Raw genomic sequence first — 25583 nt, 5'->3', positions numbered from 1 at the left:
CTTGCATTGCATTTTTTTGGAAAAGGTTGAAGTAATGCAGGAAAAGATGAAGGCAGAAGGAAAAGAGGAAAACTCAGTACAAGGTGGATTGACTCCATCAAGGAAGCCACCGCCCTCAGTCTGAAAGACCCGAGCAAGGCAGTTAATGATAGGGCATTTTGGAGGACATTAATTGATAGTGTCACATAAGTCAGAAATGACTTGACGGCACTTAACACACACACAGTATAGGTTGATGGAAAGTGTACTACGCATATGGAGAAGACCTGGAAATGGGACAATTAGAGCATAATCCTGTGTGAAGCAAAGGTGGGGCAAAACCTCTGTGTGCAAGCAACCTTTGAGAAGGCCTGCACAGTTGCATTAGTTCAGCCTCCAGGAGAACTTATCTCTGTGATCTGCAGATTGGTCATAATTTTGGGAGAACTCCAGCTCCACTTGGAGGTTGGCAGGCCAATTCTGCTTAGCTACTCAATATGATTTACTCCCTTTCACTGAAGCTCAGTAAAATGCTATTTGTCTGTAAGAAACATGAATCTTTCCTTATTGCTTGATTAATTCTGGTGCATCATTTTTAGTCATTTCAGAGTACAGTAAATAAAATGTTTTTAAACTGCAATGATTTATGGAAGGCAACAAGTGCATTGTTGTGAGTTCTGCTAGGTACCCTTTTCTGTTGTGTAGAAAGATTTAGTTGTATATTGTGAATAGTATATATTGTATATTGTGAAAAAAATGAATGCTTCTTGGGATGTCTTATGGTTTGTTGGGAAAACAGCCAACTGTTTTTCCAACAAACCATAAGACATCCCAAGAAGCATTTGTAGAAGTCACAAGGAGTTTTCTGTCCAAACAAAGACTTAGGTTTAGAAATGGACCTGCATCAGTATCCTTAGAGCATTCCTTGAGCTGAATCTTATGGGTTCAATAGACCAAACACTGAGAGGTCTGTAAGGTATTGATAGCATTCCTATGGGAGCCATGACCAAGATGATTCAAACTGGGAGTATGCACAGGAAGAGTGGAGTTCAGCCCCTTCTTCTCATGCAGCAACTTTTCTGACCTCTTGGGGCTGCTGGTTGCCACATATACACCAGTTTATTCTATTGCTAGATATCAGGTGCTAAGTATATCATATGACCACTCATAAGTATATCATATGACCACTCATAAGTAAAATCTCTAATAACATTGGACTCTAAATTATTTGTATAACTTTTTAGGACCATGTGCACCAGAAAGTGATATCTGACATGAAGACATCCTGCTACAGTTTAAGTGTTTGTCATTACCAGTAGCTTTGTTGGGAGATGGGGGTGGAAAGTCAACCTTTCTGAATTAATTTTTTGTGTTTCCAAGGCACTCAAAACTGTGTATCCTATTTCCTATCCTTTGGGAAAATAGGATGTTTCCCCAATATGATCTTGTCGGATGAAATGTAGTTGCAACAATAATTGGCCCCTTCCGCACGGGCGGAATACGGTGGCCTGGGGACGGCAAAAACGCTGTCCCCAGGGAGCCGTTCGCACAGGGGGTGCAGCTGCTTCACAGCCGCCGTTTTCCAACCTCGCTTGCCCAGTGAGGTTTTTGGAAAATGGCGGCTCCACGGCGCCTTCCCTCCCCCCATGTCCAGGCGACCTATCTGTCCTGCAGCCCTCCGGCGCGTCGCCGAGGCCTGGGGACACACCCCCTCTGCCCTGCGACTCTGGAGCGGTCGCGCAGGGCAAGGGGGCGTGTCCCCTGGCCTCGGCAATGTGCCGGAGGGCCGCAGGACAGGTAGGTTGGCCTGACGACGGCGCAGCTCTGCGCTGTTGTCCCGGGAGGTTCATGCGAACTGTCCCAGAGGGGTCGGGTCGGCGTCATCTATGCCGACCTGACCCCATCCGCCGCCGTGCGGAAACGGCCATTGTTTCATGGTACCTGTGACATAAGTCCTGCTGAGCAACTCAACTTCACTTCCATTCTATACGTCTACTTAACTTCATATTTGCTCCTTATTTTGTTTTTTTCTAGATAAATTTTTATTAAGGTTTTTACATCTAGAACTACAAAACTAACATAAAAGAGACATAACAATTGTGACCCAGCAACTCTAGTCTACACCAGAATGATATAAACAAATATAATCCAAGAGACCTAAGAACCTATACCTAGATACTCCTATGTGACTTTCCACCCAAACACTGCTGTCAAAGTTATCTTTTTTCTTTGTTTTTTTTTACTTTGTTTACAAAAATGAAAACCTAAAGCCCAACATGCATTCTTCATTTTACTTGATCCTTTTAAATACATAGATTAAATTGAAAGCTCACAGCTTTAAACAATATTAGAACTAAAAACAAACTCTTCCTAATATCCCAGTAATTAAAATTACAGCTATAAACTAATAGTTCTGTTGTCCCTCATTATCCCTCTTCTCATCTCTTACATATCACATATCACAATTCCATTTTTAGTTATCTTTAAAAAAACATTATTCAAAGACAATCTTTAACTAGGCTGACTGCCCATTTTAAAGTAGCTCTTTTTTCATCTTCTTGTAGATCTCCTGGGCGCTTGCTACAGATATAATTCTCTGCTGATGTCCTTTGTAGGTAATGAACAAGCCTTCCCATCTGAGTCAAGAGAATCTTATCTGGTTTTTCTTTAAAATGTCCACTAAAAAAGCATATTCTTTTCTTTTCCGTAGGACTCTTAAAGGTATCTCTCTCTTGTCACAATGATGTCCTTATATTCTTGACTGTAGATTTCCTGTGAATTTCCTGGATTTGATCTGTCATTTCCTTGGAGGAAAAATAGATGACAATATCTCTACACAGTCCTTTTGTCTTTGGATTTTTTGATGACTCTGTATATTTTTTCAATTCTTCTGTTGTCTTTAGATAGTCGGCTAAGGCTGAGGGGATCTTCTTTATCAAAGCTTCTTTTAATGGGTCTTTTTCCTCTGGGAGTCTTAAAGCCTTCTCTCCGATCAAATATTCTAAGTGAAGAATGGTTTGATCCTGCAATTTAGCTTCAGATTGTACGAAATCCACCATTTTTTAATTTGGGGTGTTTTCTTTTTAATTTTTCTTTTTTAAAAAATTCCACTCGCAAGTTTTTGTGTGCATTTTCTCACTATGATGGAGCAATCCTTCTGTGCTAGTTTTTTAAAAAATTCTCCAATTTGTACTCTCTGTCCTCATTTTGAGAGAGAAGGTGGCATAGTATAGCTCAGTCTCATCAGATCTTGAAGTATAAATAGATTCGACACTTGGATGGGAGACTGCTAAGGAAGTCTCTGCAAAGGAAGGTGATGGCAAACCACCTCTGCTTTTCACTTGCCTTAAAAGCCCCTTGCTGAGATTGCCATGTTGGTTGCAACTTCACAACACATATGTACATATCTCCACATCCATTTGATTGGTTTTCAAACTGGGTTTTAAAAGAATTCCTTAAAAAATACAATAAATTCCTAAAAAAATACAATAAAATATGTGAAACGAGTACTGTATGCATCATTCCCTCTCTCCTGTGTTTAATTGTCAAGAGTAGTCTGGTTACCCCATCATTTCACAGCAAGACCATCAGCCTTTGCAGCCTCCCCTCCCCCACAACTCCTTCTGTTATCTGAGATGGGACATCATGTAGCTGGCAAATGGGCCAGAGCTAATTTGAATACAGCATTATGGGAAAATCCATCCTTGTCTAGATAGGCTGTAAGTGATAAGGCATCTCTGAAACTAAAAATGAAATAGGCTGTTTTTTAAGCTGACTCCTGTTTTTCTTTCCCAAATCCTACAGTGAGATATATGTTGACTTTTATATACACAGATTCCTTCTACTTATTTCCCCTTTGGTTTTTAGTATTAGGAAGAGGATTCATTGATAGCAATGACTGAGTTATCCAGTTAAAATGCACTGCTGTTTCTGTAGCTTGGGAAAGGTGCTGTTAAATCAGAGAATCAGACAACGGGGAAAAGGATATAGGAGTTCTGAAAGTCCTCTGTTTCTTTCCTTTGCACTGAGTCCTCTTCTCTAACATGTCTAAAGATATCAGAAATTAGAATTGTTCTAATAACTAAAAATAGAGAGGGAGGGGGTAAAATGAGCATAATCTAGAATAAAGAGGTGATGTGTGAATGCCTGAAAGAACAAATGATGAAGCATGCCTAGAACCCTGAGCAGATGGAACCAAGTCGCTGAAGAACATGTGGCTTAGCACTCTGGAGCAGGAGGAAGGGGGATGTCATGATGCCTTCTGATAGGCTGCTGGGTCCTAATTCCTATGGTGCATTCTTCCAACAACAATTGCACATTTTCTTCCTGATTCCATTTCTCTGCAAAGATGCTCTGGGTTTCTCTTCCTTTAAAAAAAACCCTCATTGCTTTTAAGCTGAAACAGCCCTTGTGCTTTGCCTTTGGGTTTTCCAGCACTGAACAGATGACTTTATTCCCTTGAAGCTCATCATATGATTGCAGCCGAAGTTTCTTGGTTGGAATTATTCTTTTTGCTTATTGTTGGTCCTAAGATTTCACTATCTCTTGACTATCTTTAAAAAGTTTGAGACCAAGTATTATTATTAAATATATATTCAGTCTATAGCTTTTAAAAAAACTTTATTTTATTTTTAATTTTATTCAATATGTAGGTCACCATTCACCTTGCAAGCTCAGGACAACTGCCTACAGATGATGAATACAATAAAATTAGTCATAACATATTCAGCAATCTACAACTATCTATAAAATACATCCAGATGGTGGTTACAGATTCTCATAAGTTAAAAAAACAATAACGTTTCTGATCTTTCTAAACAGAAAATAGGATGGGAAGGAGTGTGGGTGAGAGAGGATGGGCCATTGGATGGGAAACCACTGCTACTTCAGCCATAGGCCTGGTAGAAAAGCTCAATCTTACAAGCCTCGTGGAACTGCATCAAGTCCTGTAGCGCCTGAGTCTCAGAGCATTCCATCAGACTGGGCCAGGGTCCAAAATGCCTTGGCCTGGTTGAAGCCAGCCAGATAGCTTTTGGCCTGAAAATCACCAGCAGATTGTTGTTACCTGAGTGTAATGCTCTTCAGGAGACATACTGGGAGAGGCAGTCCCAAACATATGATGGCCTCAGACCATGTAGAACTTTGAAAGTAAGTGTCAAAATTTTGACCCTGATTCCAATTCGGTTCTCTACTCCAGCCAATGCAGCTGGTGAAGCACCAGTTATGGCTTATTGTTTTATTTTTCCAGCAGTCCAGAGACGAAAATGGTGTATCTCACATTCCACTCTCTGTGACATAATTTTCAAACAGGTATCAGGTTCAACAATTTGCAGGCTTCACTGAAAGTCACACAGGTTAGAAAGGATAGGTTTACAGCAGGATATTTGAGTGCAATCCATTACAATTTGTCCTGTAGCAGCCCTATTTAAATCAGTAAAAATTGTACAAGAGCAGGGCACATTGCCATGTAATATCAAGATAGCTATAATCCTTTTTAGACATTACATCCATGCATATGAGGAGCCCAGCAACTACACATATAAGGAGCTCATGCTACCCACTCCTGATATGTTGTCTGGCTCCTGATATGTTGTCTGAACAGAAGCAGCACATGTATTTTGCACACACATGCAACTTTAGTACATTTCAACCACAGCCTTGAAAAATCCACTAGTCAGTATGAGCATACCACAGTTGTTTGTGCATGCAAAATTATGTGTGTTGTCTGGATTCAGACAACATGGTGACTACACATATTGAAAGGATCTACATTTGGTTGGGATTGTCCTGGTAGACGTCATTGTAATGTCTTACCAAAACATGCAAAATGTACTCAGATGCCATTTGCAGTCCTTGTGGGTTAGGGCAGGATTAGAATGGTTGTATGAACTGAATCAACCTTCTTTTTTAAAACTGCTGTTGTGTGAATGGGTTGCGAGCTTCTGACTTCCGAGTAGCACGGCACATATCTGAAGCACAGCCAGAAATAGCAGCCAGCAGAACAAATTCCTGACCCTGAGCTCTAACAGCCAGGCTCTTTCCTTGACCCATCCCTTATATCTCTCAAAGGAATTTACAGGCTTCCACCCAACATAGCTTCAAGGAGTCCCCTGCTCATTAACTATCTTGGTGCTATGTTTATGACTGAGCAGCTGAAGTTACAGAGATTATATATAACTCAAAAGATGTCCTGTTAGCCTCCGCTCTGTTTCAGGAACAGAGGAGGAACAGACAGCTGTGAGGAAGGGGCCCTCCTGGGCTGTATCAAACAATCCATAGGAAGAGAAGGAACCCCTGGTCAGAAGTGTAAACAGCCTACAACAAAAGCTTGCTAATCTTCCTCCACCATACATTATGTTGAGCAGAGTGCATGTGGCACAGCAGAATTTGCACCCGGTTGCTGCCTAGGAACTAAAGTTCACATGGAGCCTGCTTTTATCTGTAGCAAAACAATATGCATTCTTTATTTAAAGGAACTCCATTCATGATTGGATAGAGGAGAGAGAATTCTGATCTAACTAGCTATACTAGGATTGGCAGAGATGCATGGGGCATGTCCCGCCCTCATGGCTACAAGATGGATAGAGTTTGAGGAGGGGCGGGAGGGGATGTTGGCCAGAAGGAAGATTCCCTAAGAGCAGCAGTCTACACATCAAACGGATATCATCAGAGAAGTAAAAAGGAAAGGATATACAGGACCTGACCCATCTATCACTTTTGTTCTCTAAAGTCCCCCTCTGGACTCTGAAACGAAGAGACAGCGCAAAGCTCTTTACTTCTAACACATTGCATGTGGCATATATCACATTAATCGAGGACTTTTCCTAGGCTTTCAGACAACTGGATCCCCAGCTTTTATCAATCCAGGCAATGCTGCTCACAGCAGATACAAAGTACTCCACTGCAGACATTCCCCAGAACAACTGTATCTGTACTACAGTCTTAAGCAGGTTTATGATTCCCACACCCCCAGGAAATTCTTGGAAATGGTTTGGAAAGAATGTTAAAGATTTTTTAAAAACAAAGAAGTTCCAAAAGCTCATGAAATTAAAACTACCAGATACATTTTTATCAGTTTCAAACAGTCGGTACTAATTGCCTGATATTTTTCAGGCCCCTGCTTGAGTCTGTGCTGAGTGTCCAGGAGACATTTCAGATCAGAATAAAAGATATGAACAGTAGAGGGAACAGAAACCCCAAATGATGCCAGATCAAGAGATCTCTTTTGTCAAGAGATTTCTAGATGCAGCAAAGTCTCCTGTTCAGCCTTTGGAGTTATAGAAGCATTGAGCTGCATTTCAGATCTGCTCCACTTTATTTTTGTTAAATGAGCTTGGAAGTCTTCACAGATGCTGAAAGATAGGAATTCCCATGCTGGATCACTCTAACGATGCATCCAGTGTAGTATTTTGTACTGACTATATCTATGCAGATTCTTCAGGGAGTTTCATGCACATGGCAGAAAAATAGTCATCCCACTTTTTGTAAATCCGCAGCATTGCTGAATGTGGAGTTTATTTGGGGGGTGGGGAAAATCCCTATAGCAACAGTAGACCCACCTTCCATGAAGAGGTGCCATGTTAGGCTTCATAGGGGTGGGGTGGGGTGGGGGGCTTTGGGGGTGGAGAAGGCTCTGCACATTCCAAAAGCCAGTTGTTGGATATAAAGTTACATTGTGAAAAACAATATATCTTTAAGCATGTTTGTTGTGGTTCCTTTTTATATCCCATAATAAAGACAGCAATTATCTCTGCTTGGAACAGGCTGTCATGTATCCATTTCTAAAGAAGCCTACCCTTGACCCAGGAGGGTCAGCCAGCCTCTGATGTTCCATTCCTGAGCAAGCTGATTGATTAGGTGGTAGCCGGGCACCTGCAAGCTTCTCTGGATAAGGCAAATCCTTTCCAATCTGATTTAGATCCTTTCCAACCTGATTTAAAGCCCAGTTGTGTGATTGAGACCGCCTTTGTCACCACGGTGGATGACCAGCTCTGGAAGATGGATAGAAGGAGTGCACTGCTGTTGATTCTCTTGAACAGCTTTTGATACCATCAATCGTGGCATCCTTCTGGATGGCCTTTCCAGGCTAGGATTGGGAGGCACTATTCTGCAGTGATTCCAGCCCTTCTAGGAGGTAGGCTTTTGGAAGTGATGCTGGGGGATTGTTGTCCAGCCTCTTGGCCTTTGGCAGGTGGGATCTGGCAAGGCTCCCTCTTTTCTCTTCTCTTTTCTCCTATGCTTTTAAACTTCAATATGAAATGGCTGGATGAGATCATCAGGAGATTTGGGCTGTGTTGTCACCAATATACGTATGACACTCCGTATTATTTCATGCTTCTAGTTAATTTCAGGGAGGCTGCAGAAACTCTGAACAGGTGCCTGAAGGCACTTTCGGAATGGATGTTGGCTAATAAACTGAAACTTCATCCAGAGAAGAATGAAGTGCTAACAGTAAGCAGGTGTTCTAACCTAGGATTTAAAGCATTACCCATTCTAGATAGTTTCAGAGGCAGCTTTGTTGGTATGCAGTAGAACGGTTGTATGTGAGTCCAGTAGCACCTAGAGACAATGGTGTATCTAAGAGGGGACGATGACTCATTCACCTGGGTCATGTGAGGGGTGCATTTTGATCACCTGTCCCTGCCCCCTCCCCCTCTCTCCCCCCATGCCCAGTCAAACTCCCCCTGCCCCCCCACTAGCCCGTGCCCCTGGACTCCACCCACCCCTGCAAGAAAAATCAACAAACTTTTCCTCCAACCACGTGGTGCCAAGGTTGGTAACACACGGAGGGAAGGAGCAAGGCCAGGGAGAGCCCGCTCCTTCCCTGGCCTTATCTGCACCTCCAATGTCTTGCTGGCCTCAGTGCAGTGCTGCTCATATGGAGGAAAGTAAGGTGAATTTTAAAGTACGCCACTGTTTAGAGATCAACAAGAGTTCAGAGTATTCTAGATTGGGTTGCACTCCCCATGAAAAAACAGGTTCATATAGTCTGGAGGTGCTGTTGGACCACAACGTACTACTGGATAAATGTGGAACAGGAACCTTTAAAAAAAGACAAAAATATTTTTGCATTTGCCATTTGAACTTATCACACAGAGTCAAATTTTTATGACAATGTTGTGTGGTACTAGTGTGTTACGGAGGGATGTAGGTACTCCTGGGACATAATTACTGTGAACAAGAAGGGAGGGGGTAAACTGGCTTTACATGAGCATATTATGACCCTGCCTTAAATGGTGTCAGACCACTAGTTTATCAAGGTCAGCATTATATACCCTGATGGCAGCAGCTCTCTTGGGTCCTAGATTAGAAGCCTTCATGTCTCCTACTATCTAATTCTTTTAACTGGAGATGTCAAGGATTCAACCTTTGACCTTTTGCATGCCAAACAGATACTCTGACTCATGGCTGCTCCCCTGCCATCCACTGGCTCCATGTATTTATTTAATTTGTCTGGACTCTCTTAGCAGCTCTCTCTATGAGTCCCTTGGCTTTTATGGGAAGAAGTGACCCTCAATAGAAAGTTAATTGAAGAAATGGCCTTGCATGCTCTGAAGGAGGAGAATTTAACATATTCACTCTGCCCCTGCCATTCATAATTTTATAAATTTTGTATTGTACTTCCTCAGGCATCCATTTTTGACAGGAAAAAGGCCCAACGGTGCAAGTTTTCCAAAGCTGATTTTATCCATTTTCATTAAGCCGTCGCTCCTGTTTATAGCACTGAATTTTATTTGTATAATGTGACAGACTTTACTGCTTATTTGCTGCAAGCAACGATGAAGAAAAGAGGTTATATTTGAATAAATAATAAATTTCTTCTTCAAGTAGATGACTTTCCTCTAAAGGAGAGAAAGGGGGGATATAAATCCAAACTCTTTTCCTCTTCAAAATTACTGTAGTTGCCAGTGTCACTTTGACACAGTTTTACTGGTTAGCCCCACTGATAAATTACAGAAGGTGTGGCCTTGTATGTATAACTGAAGCCCCTATACATGAGATGCCCTGCTATAAAGGCGTTATTCTCATAATAGCAGAACTAGAAAGGAGCTAAGAGATTGATCTCTGAATTGAGAGATTCCATTTTTTTTAACTTCAGCCAGGAACTCTGAAGATGGCATTTGGCAATTCACTTTTGTAGTGATGCCAATTTCCAGGTGGGAGCTGGAGATCTTCCAGAATGACAACTGAACTCTAGATGACAGAGATCTATCCCCCTGTAGAAAAAGGCTACTTTGGAGGGTGGACTGTATGGCATTATATTCAACTGAACCCTCTGCCCTTCCTAAGCCCTGCCTTCCTCAGAATCTACCAGAATCTCCAGGGATTTCTCAATCTGGAGTTGGTAACTCTACACTGTTGCCCCTGTACCTGAAAAGAAACTTGGGTTTAACAAGACTACATAGCTTTATAGACAGATCTGCAGCATAGCTCAAACAAACCTCTAAAACATTACAGTGCTGTGGGGAGTTGAAGAGGCTAAAGGCTACCTCCTTTAGCCTGTCTTAAATTAATTAGAATGTATCTGCCTGGCCAATAGGGCCCAGATGTTGGTATTCCACATTGTGCTTCCCCATTGACCCACAACTATGTCTGGAATAGTCAGGTGCTTTTCCTGGACAGTGGCCACGTTCAGGGAACTACGAGTCAGCAGGGATCCACTGGCAAAGAGGAACACTTGGTATGTTCCCAGGGGTCAAATACCCTCTGACATCAATATGCCCCCTGATTGAATGCCCTGTTTGCAGGCTTACAGTCATTTGTACCTCCCCTGGAGTCAAGGCAGTATTTGGGGGACATATGGGGCTGTAGCAGGAGGGAAGAGACAAGGCAGTCATGTCCCATGGGCAGAAACTTCCATTGCCCAGCCAGGCCCTGTGCACTGGTGGAGCCGCCAGTGGAGATATGCCATGTTTTTGGTTTTGTAATTTTTTTGTATTATTATTATTATTATTATTATTATTATTATTATTATTATTATTATTATTATTATTAATTATTATTATTATTATTATTATTATTATTATTATTGAAATAAATTTTAACACAAACATTTCATTATAATAACAACAATAAAATAACACATGAAATTGCAAGAAAGAACACCACACATCCATACATATAAACATAGCAGTACTTCTTAACTCAATGAGATGTCTATAACATATATATTATTATTTCATATATAAACTATTAGTAAGCCATAGATAAAACATAAACACCCTTCTCTTTCTTCATATAATCTACACATTCTGCCCAATTCCCTTCATTTGTTTCAAAAGGTAAGTTTCTAATTTGATGATTCATTCTGTGAAGCTTTGAACTTTGTTTTTCATGGTGTATCTCTATTCGCCCCCTAAGGGGGATTCTCAGATCAATTTAAAAAACCTTTTTGGGCCTCTCACACTGCGGGAAAGCCTTTTGGAGGGGATGGGGCTGAAACGGAAAGTCTTCATGTTTGTTGGGGAACACAAGGACTTTTTATCACATGTTCAATGGGAGTTCCGTTTCTTCCAGAATCTCACCAGCTCTTTTCAGTTTGTGGCCACACTTTGCAGGGAGAAATGGTTGTAACTTCTCTTCCTCCCACCCCCTGCTATTTTACATCCCAAAACTGCCTCATGGTGCCTACTGTAAACTAGGTCATCTATATGGTCACACGACACAATAAAGCTGATTTTTACTGTCTCTCAGTGCTTAATCTTTATAATTCTGGATGTCAGTCAGTTCCATTGCTACTTCTTTCTCAAACCTCCAGTTCTACCTTTATTTCTTACCTCTGTGAACGATTGCAGGTTTGTGGCTAGTGCTGAAGTTCAAAGTTCCTAGCACTCTGGCTACTTCAGCTTAGAAGCTGCTTTCGAAGAACATCTTGCTGGTTGCTGCTGCTCAGAGTCAGCATCATGTGTTTCCTCCCACCTCTAGGAACATGCAATAGATAAGTGTATTTGACTGTATTTGGTTGCAGGCACAGAGATAATAAGACAGGGAACGATGTCACTGGGTCTGGACGACTGCCCTTTCTGAGACTCTGAGCAATCTGATATTTGGCTTTTATTTACCATGCTGAAAACAATTTTAATTATTCCACACTGAAAAAGCCCCCATCCAGAACAGTCAGGGACCGTGACCTGCAGTTAGGTTTGGGGAATAAATACACGTCTAAGCCAATTTGGCTTTAACCACACTTCCGAGACCTTTATCCAAGTAAATACGCAAACAATATGTATTTTTTTAAAATGACAGGTTATTCAGTCATTTGGAGGCTAGGCATTTATAGAATGTCGTAGAAACAGATGCTGCACTCATAGGCCTCCCCCCACCCCCCGCAAATAAAATTCCACAAAGAGAGGGGGTGGAACCATGAAAATGAGATGATATTCAATTCACGTAACTCCCACTGTCACACGTGACTCTGCCTTCTCAAGAAAATAACAATGCAAGGAGATCCAGGATAGCTAGAGAGGCTCAGGGGGATTTATACCAGCTAATAGCCTGGCATCAGCAGGGGAGAAACCCATTGTGGAAATGCAGTCAGGTGACTTGGCTACATGCAATATCAAAGGCACTTCAGATTGTAATCCTTGTGAAAAGAGAGTCCTTTAGCAAAAATGAAGCTCATTAGCGAGTGAGATAGATGCAGGACCAGCAAGCATGAGAAGACAAAGGCACTACATGAAGGATAAGTAGGGGGTATCCATAGTCCTAACACACCCAAACACACACCTACTCTCTTTTATGGTGTCTCGAGGCATGGACTAGGGGAGGAATTAAGGCACTGGGAAGCTTAGGCTTCTAAGTCCTCTTTCTATATCAGCAAAGTAACTAACACTGAGGGCTTCTCACATGGAGAAATTTGAAAGTGTGGGAGGAACCAATGAGGGAGAAGTAGCTCATTCAGTGGGAAACCTGCCCAAGCCATCCGTCCCCTGCTGCAGACCTTCCCCTACAGCCTACAAGGAGCAGGGGGTGGGTGTTTCCTTAGGACTCTTCTCCCTAGTCTCCTTATTACCTTTTAGGTTACATGGTTTTCCTCTGAAACAATGGCTTGCCAAGCTCCAGGTGGTGCCTGGAGACCATCCAGAATTGCTACTGATCTCCAGGGGTAGGGATTGGGTCCCCAGGAGGGGATGGCTGTTTTGTAGAGCAGTCTCTATGGTATTATAACCTGCTGGGGTCTTCATCTCCCCCAAACCCCACTCTCCCTAGACATCATCCCAAATTTTGTAACCTAAGACCAAGCAACTCTTGAAGGCAGACTAAGTTGTTGCCCATCAGGGTACATTCTCCTCTGTGCTGGTCAGGCTTGATGGTTTTTCTTCTAGATCCCCCCCCATCCCCTAAGGCCAGGACTATTCTGCTTTTTTTGTATGGCACCCAGCTTCCACTGAGTCCTACTACTCACAGTTAAAATGGTGCCCAGGGTGAGCCCTGGGCACCACCTCCATGCCGCCCCCATCAAGCTGGTGCCTCTCGCTGCTGCTGAGACCTAATGCTTGGCACGCCTTCGCTGCCAGCACCTTCTCAGTCTTGTCCACAGCATGCCCTGGCCAATGGTAAGCGCAGTTGTCAGTGGCAGCAGCAAACTTCGGGCAGCAGCAGAAGATAGTTCGGGCTGAGGAATCCTGCTGATGCAGTTACCACCGTCTGCCATTTGCTTGGGTAACAGGTGTCCCCTGGCAAAGGTCACAGAGCTGAGGGGAAACTTAATTCCCCACCTCAGGCAAGTTCCACTTCTCTCTCTCTCTCTCTCTCTCTCTCTCTCTCTCCCCCTCCCTCCCTCCCTCTCTCTCTCTCTCTCTCTCTCTCTCACACACACACACACACACACAAAGGAAGGGGGAATTGGGAGACTCCCCTTTGCAATGTGCCCTCAGGCTGGGTGCCTGCTTTTTGGGCACAAAAACAACTCTGGAAGAATTAGCAGACTTTTGCAGAGAGAAAAGGGGGAACATATCTAGTTAAAATGGCTGATACCACTGCCCCACCCCCACTGAGCTCGCTTGCTCCTGTGGGGAGGACTGGGCTTCTGCCAGGCCAAGCAGGAGGGTGCCTTGCTGATGCCACTGCCCTTCCGGGCCCTTCTTGCTGCTAGGGGGAGGCTGGGGGGAGCACCCCCCACATGACACCCCCCACGTGACAATTAAACGTGGTGCCTGGGTCGTATGCCCCCTCTTTCCTGTAGATACGCCATTGACTACTAGCAATGTTTCTGCTGTACTCTCCTGGTTACTGGCAGCTTTCTGTACTACTCCCAATTTATCCAGTGTTGCAAAGGGAGAGAGGAATAAGGGGGTCTGCAGGGGGAGCCCCCACCCCAAACTGTGTAGCTTCACATGCATGATAATTATTTGGCTCAGCTCAAATCAGCGGCCTCAAATTCATAGCTTATGTTGCCACAGGCCCTTGTCTGTTAGAGATATTGAGTGAAAATAGCAAGTTTGAAAATTAGCTTTAGTTTTCAAATTTGCAAAACATGTATAAGTTTTAGCTTTTCAGCTATATTCTCAGTTCTGTCCTTAGAAAAGAGATAACTTTGAATAGATGGCCCAGAAAATCTCTGGACAGGTTGATTTATGAGTTTGCAGTTTTGATACATACATTTCTGTGAGAAACTTCTTTTAATCTCAGGGAAACACTATGTCATACAATTAGAAATGACAAATTGGAAGGTGTTTGATGTAATGAGATGGCCACATCCAAAACACCCTCTAATCTCTCAAACGTGGGTCATGTGAGACTATCTCATCTTCTTGAAAGGTCTTTGGTGAGAATTTTGGAAAATGTATTTTATCTTTTAATCTTAAAATACATGGGACAAGAGATGATATGAATGTACTGCTGTTTCTGATCTCATTTATATATGCAAGTATATTTTATATCACTATGATCCTTTCACATGTATGTTATTGTCCCTCTACCATACGTGTTCATAAACATTGTTTTCTATGTATTGTCGGAGGCTTTCGCAGCCGGGTTCAACTGGTTGTGGTGGGTTTTCCGGGCTGCGTGGCGGTGGTCTGATAGATCTTGTTCCTAATGTTTCGCCTGCATCTGTGGCTGGCATCTTCAGAGGTGTATCACAGAGGGAAAGTCTGTTAAACACTATGTCCAGTGAGAAGGGAATGTTTTAGTGGGGTATATATTGTCCATGTCCCAGGGTGGGGAACCAATCAGTAAGTGTTTGAGTGGAACTTGCTATGCAAAGGTGTGGTTCATAGTATTGTTTTCTATGTCCATATCTTGTTGCCTGTCCCTTTCCAGATTACATGAGATAGGTCATTTCATGGAGTCAGCTTTCCATCAATTTTTGTGCACACTAACATCCAGTGATTTTGAAAATGTATTTAAAAAAAACACACACAACACCTGTAAGGAAGCTTAATTATTTGAGACCTGGTGATTTTAAGAATTTCTGGGGTTGTAAGAATTTACTGGAGATGCTACTTTCCTACTATGTAAGATCATAATGTGTGTTTTCCCTCTATGTCCACAGCTACAAGAGTGTTGTGACTCCCAGGCGTGCTGGGGTGGCCATTGCTTGCTGCTGGCTGGTTTCTTTCCTTGTGGGGCTGACGCCTATGTTCGGATGGAACAACTTCAACGAAATGCAGCGAAAGGCCCTGGAGGCAAATTCCAACCAGACAGAGTTCACAGTCAGTTGCCAATTTGAGAATGTGATCAGCATGGAGTACATGGTCTATTTCAATTTCTTTGTCTGGGTGTTACCTCCGTTGGTCCTCATGCTTCTCATCTACTTGGAGGTCTTCAAGATCATCCGAAGGCAGCTTAACAAAAAGGTTGCATCCAGCACAACAGACCCTGAGAAATATTACGGGAAGGAGCTGAAAATCGCCAAGTCCCTGGCCTTGGTTCTCTTCCTGTTTGCGGTCAGCTGGCTGCCCCTGCATATGCGCAACTGCATCAGCTTTTTCTGTACATCCTGCAAAACACCTAGCGCCCTCACCTACATTGCTATATTTCTTACCCATGGGAATTCAGCCATGAACCCCATTGTTTACGCCTTCAGGATTAAAAAATTCAGGACCACATTCCTGCAAATCTGGAACCAGTATTTTTGCTGCAAATTGGACAAGAACATGAACAATATTGACAACACTGACATTGCCATCTAGGAAATCAGCCAGGGTCGGGCTGGCCCGGAGCCTTCAAGTCATATGGGGTGATCTATAAAGCATCTCTTTCATTGTCCAAATGGCCAGATTGGCTTTCTCTCCATTGTACACAGCACCTGCTCTTGGACAGGGCAGGAGAGGCCCTGGGCCAGCCAAGGGCGTTATTTATTACTAGCACCACTCATTGTATCATTTGGTATTTTAGGAACTGTTCTTGCTCTCTCTTTTTAATTTTTAAGGTGACACATATTGACGCATTTAAAGGAGAAATATATCAACAGAAAGCTGTGACATCTTTCATTCCAATAAAGAGGAAATATAGATCTCTGTGGTTTTATTAGCAGGGATTTGTTTTTCTGCTTGGCAGTAAATAGTTTATTTTATATTGACCCACGGCCATCTCAAATAGAAAACAGATGATTTACATTATATGTACAAACAGCAGAAAACGAAATGCCGTATTTTAATGAAACATCACCAGGAAAAGGGGGGGTGGATACTGCCTGCATCTAGTCCACAATCAATAGCAGAATCATCCAAATGGCTTTGGCAGCGTTAAACTGCAGCTAAAGCAAAATCATCCGCTGACCTGCTAATAACCTTACCTGGATATGCCAATAAATAGTCCATTATTTCAAAGTCTGAGCAATTAGTTTGCCTTTTCAGAAACTGAGGATGATTTTTCTCTAATATTGAACTTGAGAATAAATACCAGAGTGTGTTTTCTATAGCACGTTCCCCAAAATAAAAAAGCCAAATGAAGTATTGCACTTCAGTGCGCTATACATTTTCCATAATTAACAACAGGTGGCATAAATGTCATTCTGAGAAAGGCCTTCCTGAGTCAAAGTAGACGACGTCATGAGTTTTTTAACTTGGTGTTCAAGGTTGTAGGCGATTCAGACCACATAAGAGAATCAGAAAGAAAGGTGAGGGCAAAACAAGAAGTAGACTGACAGCCCCATCCAAACTGGGGGGGGGGGAGAGGGGGAGAAGGGCTCCAGGGAGCAGTGTGGTTTTGCACAAGCCCTCCCTGGGGCACACCCCAGTGGAGGGGGCAGATACACCAGTGGCCATCCATCCTGCAGCCCCACCGCCGCAGAACCTGGAAGTCAGAGCTGTGGCAAGTCTGCATTGGCATCCTGTTCAATTGTCAGAGTTGGGGAGGGGCAGGCTTGAGTGTTGGCCCTCAGATCCAAAAGGGTGGCCTGTAAACCCTACGGGGTTTTTCAGTGGCCAGGGGGGGGGCTTTTCTGTGTCCCCCACACCACCAGAAAGCTCTCTTGGAGGTGGTGGAGTTGGGCAGTGCCACACTGGTGCCGCATCCCAATCCCTCTGGGTTTGGATGGGGCTGCTGAGATTTTCCAGGAGCCAGACAGGAGGAAAACCCTGCATTTGAACACATCAACCACCCAATTTCTGGTTGCCAGGCCCAGATCTGTAGACGGAACTGATGAGCAGGAAGATGAACATTGCACTTCTGCTGTAAGCCCTTAATACATTTTTGTCAGATTGTTCTTTCATAGAATTGATTATTGTTCTTCTTTCCAGATGGATCACATGACTTTTCAATTTAAGGCAAACAGGATATTTACAGGGGAGAATTCAAACAGATTTTCTTGTTTTGAAAACAAGCACACAATAATTATTATGGCAATAATTACATAATGCTAAAGTAAATAATCTATCATTTGCTGGCCTTAATGTATCCAATAATCCTCGGCCCAAGGCAGCTGCTTTGCTTAAAGTTTGTAATAAATGTAATGTTGTCCAGGATGCTTCCAGTAGTGGAACTGCAAATGCTTCCATTGGTGAAGCTGGTAACATACTTGCACATTCATTTTTGTATATTTACAGCACAATCCAGAGCTGTCAGACGGGTGGGGACGGTGCCACTCCAGAGGGATTTCCCAAGGCGCAGGAAGCCCCCAAAATAAAACAAATGCCAAGAATCCCCACTAGGGGAAAGCAGAGATATGCTATGAAAATTGTGGCATATATCTGAGGCCGGCTCTGCTGTCACAAGGGAACTAAGGAGGCAATGGAAGCTGACTAAGGTTGGCTCCACCCCTGGGAACACCCCTGCCATGCCACCATCATGCTGACGCAGCTCAGGACAGTGCTGGAGTGCTTATACAGAGCTGGATGCCATGGCTGGGAATCCAAGGGCTGCTGCTGGTGGATTTGCCCTCTGCTGGGATAAGTGCCCCAGGGAGGGCAAATCTGCTGGTGTATGCCCGTGCCACCTGTAAAGAGAGATTCAGGGTGGGGTGGGGGCTCTGGATTGGGCTGTTAACTTCATAAACAGATTTTACTAAATATTGTCAAACATTTTTTAAAATTCTGAATGTATCTCAGTAGAGGTCTGAAATTCATCTCCAAAATGTGAAGATTTCAGATCTCACTACAAGAAAGGTAGATACATGAAACTTACATTGAGTCAGATCAATCATCTATCCAGGCCATTATTGTCTGCTGTGATTGGCAGTGCTCCCCAGGGTTTCAGAGGTCTATCCTGTCTCATCCTTTTCAACTGGAGAAGTTTAGGATTGGAACTGGGGCCTTCTGCATGCAAAACATCAGAAGGCGTTGTTCACCTCACCAATCCATTTTGACAATGACAAAAGGAGAAGCCTAATAAAGACCCCAAGTAATGAAATGATGTATACAGATCATATCATGGTAATCTGTGTGGAAAATGAATGAGACCTTGCGCCAGTTTGCAAAGATGTAGAAGCAGATGCCCACGTGTTGCATGGTTCCAACAACTCATCATATAACATGGCCCCAAAATGACGACAAAGGGAAGCAAACAAAGGACCCCCAACAAGGTCACTTCTAGACTTAATGGGACAATCTCTGCAGCTACTGTATCACTTTTATGTCCTCGGCCTATTATTGAATATTTTCAACTCCCACAGAAATTGCAATTTTCCATCCACATGGCAAAGAAACGATATTTGTAATATACAATGTGGCTAACATTAGACAAATACCTGCATTTGCTACCATCTAGCCTTTTATCTCCACTTTCATTTGTCCATACAATCAGCACAATGGCCTCAGGCAATCAGGAGTTACTGACCTGTAGGTCAATATAACTTATTCCTGCAAATTGAAAGAACAGTAGTACATAGAGCATAATATTAATGCAGACTTGCATGTATTGAATTGCACCTTCCTAAAAATAGATGTCCCTGGCTCCAGAGCATGGATTCAATCTTATAGTTTTAGGCAGAACATAACAGAGAACAAACTTATTTTCAACAGTACATTTTCTGCCAGAAGACAGGAAAGGAAAATATGAAAATAGCTAATTATAATGAATGCCCCTCCAAATCTCTTTTACCTGTTACTGAAGTAGACAGCTTGGAGAATCTTCATGGGTTCCAACACTAACCAGGGAATGCGGAACCTGATATATTGAGGCCTCAGAACATGAAATTAATGTGATGTATACATAAATTATGCTTACACTATGGACCCAATTAGCAAGTTATTACATTCTGCTCATGTCTCTGTTTGTCAAAGGTAGTCCCATTTGAATATTATGAGTATTATACCTCACATTCAAACACCCCTCCCATTTAATTGCCTTGACTCAATAAATATCTCTCCAGAGTATCCTAGTTGCATATGGTAGCACTTTTTTTGCCTGTGGTAAGAAGGATTGCTGTCAAGCTGTCAAGGAGAAATTGCCCAAGGTACTGAAATGAGGAAAGGTGCCATCAAATGAAAATGCTCACTGACAGGTTGAAAATGGTCTCGCAAGCAAATGAATCCAGCATCCCAGTTCTAATTAGCCCTCTGCAAATCAGCTGGGGCTTAGAAGTAGGTATCAGCTTGTAAAGAGGGTAAATGGATACATCTGGAAAGGAGCAAAGAGTTTGGGTTTCACCACTGAGGGGGGATAGATCTTCATACTCAAGCATTACAGTAGGATTGAAGTGTGGGAATTGTATGTATCCACTGTTCTGGACACTGTTGGTGACAGCTTGCTGTTGCTGTAAAGTCTCACCTTTTCCACAAGACCACGGTGCTATTCTGTTTAAAAATAGTTGATCCAATGCGGGCTCCTCCATGGCCACCATCTGTTCAGTGGGATTTGTTTAAATTTGGATTTTATTGTGCAAAGCTCATGCAGACATGAGAACTGAGAGATAATGTTGGTTTCTTAGGAGGTTTGTGCATGTGTGAGAGAGCAACATGTACTTATACTATAAAAAAAGAATCTGCCCTTCACTAAAACAAAAGCACAGGATTAAAGGTGAAGCAAAGATAAAGCATGTGAGGTATTGACAAAATAGTACCAAAAGAACACACAGCCAATATGTCAGGATGCAAATAATTCTTGTTCGCTTTAGTTACCCCTGACAAATTAATACAATCCAGCCAAACAATATGATGCAAAACACAGGCACTGGGCAATCTATATATATAAAAAGCTAACAGTGATTTTGTTAGTCATGCCCTAACAGTGCATGTTAGTCATGCCCTAACGCCAAAACGCCTGGACGGATCACCCCCAAATTTTCACATGACGTTCCTCCCTGTTGCGGGCAGGTAATTGGACCTTCAAATCGCTGAAAGTCCATATCTGAGCCAGGTAAAACATCTTTTTCCTGGCGCACCAGGCCATGAAGCTGACTGTGTTTAACTGTCACCCTTAGAATGTTTGTGCAGCCTGTCTGTCTGTGGCCTGGGGGGTTGGTATGAGGGCTTAGAATGTTCGCGCAGATGGCCAGAGATGAGCAGTGAAAACAGTAAACAGGTAATACTGTTAGATAATACAAGTGGAAGTGAAACACATACACACTTTGCCGTGTGAGACGTCAGGTGGGGTCCCCCCCCTCACACGCAGGTAACTTTCACTCTCTGTACCTCACCCACTGCTACCACATAACACACATACTCTCATAAACATCCAGCTCATCCTCACACACTTCACTCTGCCCTCCCTCACATCCAACCACCACTCACCCACTTCCTCACCCATATTCGCCACAGCTCTCTTTTACTAAAAGCGAGCTGGAGTTTGCCTTTTTCTTCTAAGAAAATCTGTGGGGTGGGGGCAAACCAACACTACTGGCTCTGCTTCTTTTGCACACGGCCCTTTAAGAACCCAGGGAGCTGGCCTCGATCTGAACACCTCACCACCCTGCCTCTGCTGCCTGACTGGGATAGCCTCCTTGCCCCAGTTCTGCCTTACCCAAGCCAGGACTGTGCGTGTCAACCAGCCTCATGGACAGCGGAATTCGCACTCTGGACAGTTCCGTTGTGGAATGGAAAGGGTTACCTTATACTAAAAAAACAAGACACCACCATATAAAAATGTGAATTGAAAAGGGAAAGAGGGATTCCATTTGACCACCCCAAAAGGCTATGCTGGGGATCATTGGACCTGCATGGACATCTGTGTGGGTTGCGGACTGTGATGAGAAGAACAATTGCCACAGCAACGCGTGGCCGGGCCCTGCTAGTTTTTTAATATTATACAATGAAGTGGCAAGATGAAATGTCACTGCAGCAACTCACAAAGTTCTCCTCTGCCAATTTGGAGTGCATGGCAGGGGCCTCCAAAGCAAAGTTTATCTGGAGGTTTAATTAACAGAGAAAGAAGAAAGGCTCACACACAAGGCCTAAGTGGAAATGTTAACCTTCAAATGACATTCCTCTTCCACTCTTATTTGCCTGCAGAAGACAAGGTGTCTATGCTGCCAGCTTCTCATTTGGAGCATTTTCTGCCCAATGCAAACTATTTACATTCCCACAAGCAGAGTTTGCTATGACCACCATGAACCGCATGCCTCTTTTTTCTCATAAAACCAGTTACCAATCAAAATACCTCCATGATGTCAACTGGTGTGCATGGGGTCTATGGCATTAATCACTTCCTCTTAATAACGTGTGAGAAAAAGGTTAAAACATGGGATGTGATCTAGTCAAGGTTAAATACTTCTAACCCCCCCCCCCCCCCACCCCCCCCCCATTTCCCCCCCCCCCCCCCACCCCCACCCTCCCCCCCCCCCACAACCCCCCCCCCCCTCCCCCCCCCCCCCCCAGCCCCCCTTTTCCCCCCCCCCCCCCTCCACCCCCCCCCCTCCCCCCCCCCCCACCCCCCCCCCCCCCCACCCCCCCCCCCCCCCACCCCCCCCCCCCCCCACCCCCCCCCCCCCCCACCCCCCCCCCCCCCCACCCCCCCCCCCCCCCACCCCCCCCCCCCCCCACCCCCCCCCCCCCCCACCCCCCCCCCCCCCCACCCCCCCCCCCCCCCACCCCCCCCCCCCCCCACCCCCCCCCCCCCCCACCCCCCCCCCCCCCCACCCCCCCCCCCCCCCACCCCCCCCCCCCCCCACCCCCCCCCCCCCCCACCCCCCCCCCCCCCCACCCCCCCCCCCCCCCACCCCCCCCCCCCCCCACCCCCCCCCCCCCCCACCCCCCCCCCCCCCCACCCCCCCCCCCCCCCACCCCCCCCCCCCCCCACCCCCCCCCCCCCCCACCCCCCCCCCCCCCCACCCCCCCCCCCCCCCACCCCCCCCCCCCCCCACCCCCCCCCCCCCCCACCCCCCCCCCCCCCCACCCCCCCCCCCCCCCACCCCCCCCCCCCCCCACCCCCCCCCCCCCCCACCCCCCCCCCCCCCCACCCCCCCCCCCCCCCACCCCCCCCCCCCCCCACCCCCCCCCCCCCCCACCCCCCCCCCCCCCCACCCCCCCCCCCCCCCACCCCCCCCCCCCCCCACCCCCCCCCCCCCCCACCCCCCCCCCCCCCCACCCCCCCCCCCCCCCACCCCCCCCCCCCCCCACCCCCCCCCCCCCCCACCCCCCCCCCCCCCCACCCCCCCCCCCCCCCACCCCCCCCCCCCCCCACCCCCCCCCCCCCCCACCCCCCCCCCCCCCCACCCCCCCCCCCCCCCACCCCCCCCCCCCCCCACCCCCCCCCCCCCCCACCCCCCCCCCCCCCCACCCCCCCCCCCCCCCACCCCCCCCCCCCCCCACCCCCCCCCCCCCCCACCCCCCCCCCCCCCCACCCCCCCCCCCCCCCACCCCCCCCCCCCCCCACCCCCCCCCCCCCCCACCCCCCCCCCCCCCCACCCCCCCCCCCCCCCACCCCCCCCCCCCCCCACCCCCCCCCCCCCCCACCCCCCCCCCCCCCCACCCCCCCCCCCCCCCACCCCCCCCCCCCCCCACCCCCCCCCCCCCCCACCCCCCCCCCCCCCCACCCCCCCCCCCCCCCACCCCCCCCCCCCCCCACCCCCCCCCCCCCCCACCCCCCCCCCCCCCCACCCCCCCCCCCCCCCACCCCCCCCCCCCCCCACCCCCCCCCCCCCCCACCCCCCCCCCCCCCCACCCCCCCCCCCCCCCACCCCCCCCCCCCCCCACCCCCCCCCCCCCCCACCCCCCCCCCCCCCCACCCCCCCCCCCCCCCACCCCCCCCCCCCCCCACCCCCCCCCCCCCCCACCCCCCCCCCCCCCCACCCCCCCCCCCCCCCACCCCCCCCCCCCCCCACCCCCCCCCCCCCCCACCCCCCCCCCCCCCCACCCCCCCCCCCCCCCACCCCCCCCCCCCCCCACCCCCCCCCCCCCCCACCCCCCCCCCCCCCCACCCCCCCCCCCCCCCACCCCCCCCCCCCCCCACCCCCCCCCCCCCCCACCCCCCCCCCCCCCCACCCCCCCCCCCCCCCACCCCCCCCCCCCCCCACCCCCCCCCCCCCCCACCCCCCCCCCCCCCCACCCCCCCCCCCCCCCACCCCCCCCCCCCCCCACCCCCCCCCCCCCCCACCCCCCCCCCCCCCCACCCCCCCCCCCCCCCACCCCCCCCCCCCCCCACCCCCCCCCCCCCCCACCCCCCCCCCCCCCCACCCCCCCCCCCCCCCACCCCCCCCCCCCCCCACCCCCCCCCCCCCCCACCCCCCCCCCCCCCCACCCCCCCCCCCCCCCACCCCCCCCCCCCCCCACCCCCCCCCCCCCCCACCCCCCCCCCCCCCCACCCCCCCCCCCCCCCACCCCCCCCCCCCCCCACCCCCCCCCCCCCCCACCCCCCCCCCCCCCCACCCCCCCCCCCCCCCACCCCCCCCCCCCCCCACCCCCCCCCCCCCCCACCCCCCCCCCCCCCCACCCCCCCCCCCCCCCACCCCCCCCCCCCCCCACCCCCCCCCCCCCCCACCCCCCCCCCCCCCCACCCCCCCCCCCCCCCACCCCCCCCCCCCCCCACCCCCCCCCCCCCCCACCCCCCCCCCCCCCCACCCCCCCCCCCCCCCACCCCCCCCCCCCCCCACCCCCCCCCCCCCCCACCCCCCCCCCCCCCCACCCCCCCCCCCCCCCACCCCCCCCCCCCCCCACCCCCCCCCCCCCCCACCCCCCCCCCCCCCCACCCCCCCCCCCCCCCACCCCCCCCCCCCCCCACCCCCCCCCCCCCCCACCCCCCCCCCCCCCCACCCCCCCCCCCCCCCACCCCCCCCCCCCCCCACCCCCCCCCCCCCCCACCCCCCCCCCCCCCCACCCCCCCCCCCCCCCACCCCCCCCCCCCCCCACCCCCCCCCCCCCCCACCCCCCCCCCCCCCCACCCCCCCCCCCCCCCACCCCCCCCCCCCCCCACCCCCCCCCCCCCCCACCCCCCCCCCCCCCCACCCCCCCCCCCCCCCACCCCCCCCCCCCCCCACCCCCCCCCCCCCCCACCCCCCCCCCCCCCCACCCCCCCCCCCCCCCACCCCCCCCCCCCCCCACCCCCCCCCCCCCCCACCCCCCCCCCCCCCCACCCCCCCCCCCCCCCACCCCCCCCCCCCCCCACCCCCCCCCCCCCCCACCCCCCCCCCCCCCCACCCCCCCCCCCCCCCACCCCCCCCCCCCCCCACCCCCCCCCCCCCCCACCCCCCCCCCCCCCCACCCCCCCCCCCCCCCACCCCCCCCCCCCCCCACCCCCCCCCCCCCCCACCCCCCCCCCCCCCCACCCCCCCCCCCCCCCACCCCCCCCCCCCCCCACCCCCCCCCCCCCCCACCCCCCCCCCCCCCCACCCCCCCCCCCCCCCACCCCCCCCCCCCCCCACCCCCCCCCCCCCCCACCCCCCCCCCCCCCCACCCCCCCCCCCCCCCACCCCCCCCCCCCCCCACCCCCCCCCCCCCCCACCCCCCCCCCCCCCCACCCCCCCCCCCCCCCACCCCCCCCCCCCCCCACCCCCCCCCCCCCCCACCCCCCCCCCCCCCCACCCCCCCCCCCCCCCACCCCCCCCCCCCCCCACCCCCCCCCCCCCCCACCCCCCCCCCCCCCCACCCCCCCCCCCCCCCACCCCCCCCCCCCCCCACCCCCCCCCCCCCCCACCCCCCCCCCCCCCCACCCCCCCCCCCCCCCACCCCCCCCCCCCCCCACCCCCCCCCCCCCCCACCCCCCCCCCCCCCCACCCCCCCCCCCCCCCACCCCCCCCCCCCCCCACCCCCCCCCCCCCCCACCCCCCCCCCCCCCCACCCCCCCCC

General features: G+C 49.9%; 1 protein-coding gene across 2 annotated transcripts in view; it reads left to right on the top strand.

Moving 5' to 3' along the window:
- LOC125433876 (adenosine receptor A1-like) overlaps positions 1-16438 on the top strand; it is a 74931-nt gene extending 58493 nt beyond the window's left edge. For both annotated transcript variants that reach the window (XM_048498796.1, XM_048498797.1), the window contains exon 3: positions 15476-16438. In XM_048498796.1, the coding sequence (XP_048354753.1) occupies positions 15476-16115 (640 nt within the window). In that variant the 3' untranslated portion in view covers positions 16116-16438. The remainder of the gene's footprint in view (positions 1-15475) is intronic.
- The last annotated feature ends 9145 nt before the right edge of the window (positions 16439-25583 follow it).

The sequence above is a fragment of the Sphaerodactylus townsendi genome, linkage group LG05 (assembly GCF_021028975.2).
Source record: "Sphaerodactylus townsendi isolate TG3544 linkage group LG05, MPM_Stown_v2.3, whole genome shotgun sequence".
In the NCBI taxonomy this organism is placed as follows: Eukaryota; Metazoa; Chordata; class Lepidosauria; order Squamata; family Sphaerodactylidae; genus Sphaerodactylus; species Sphaerodactylus townsendi.
The sequence above is the reverse complement of the archived record's forward strand: the minus strand, read 5'-3'. Positions and strand labels throughout refer to the sequence as shown.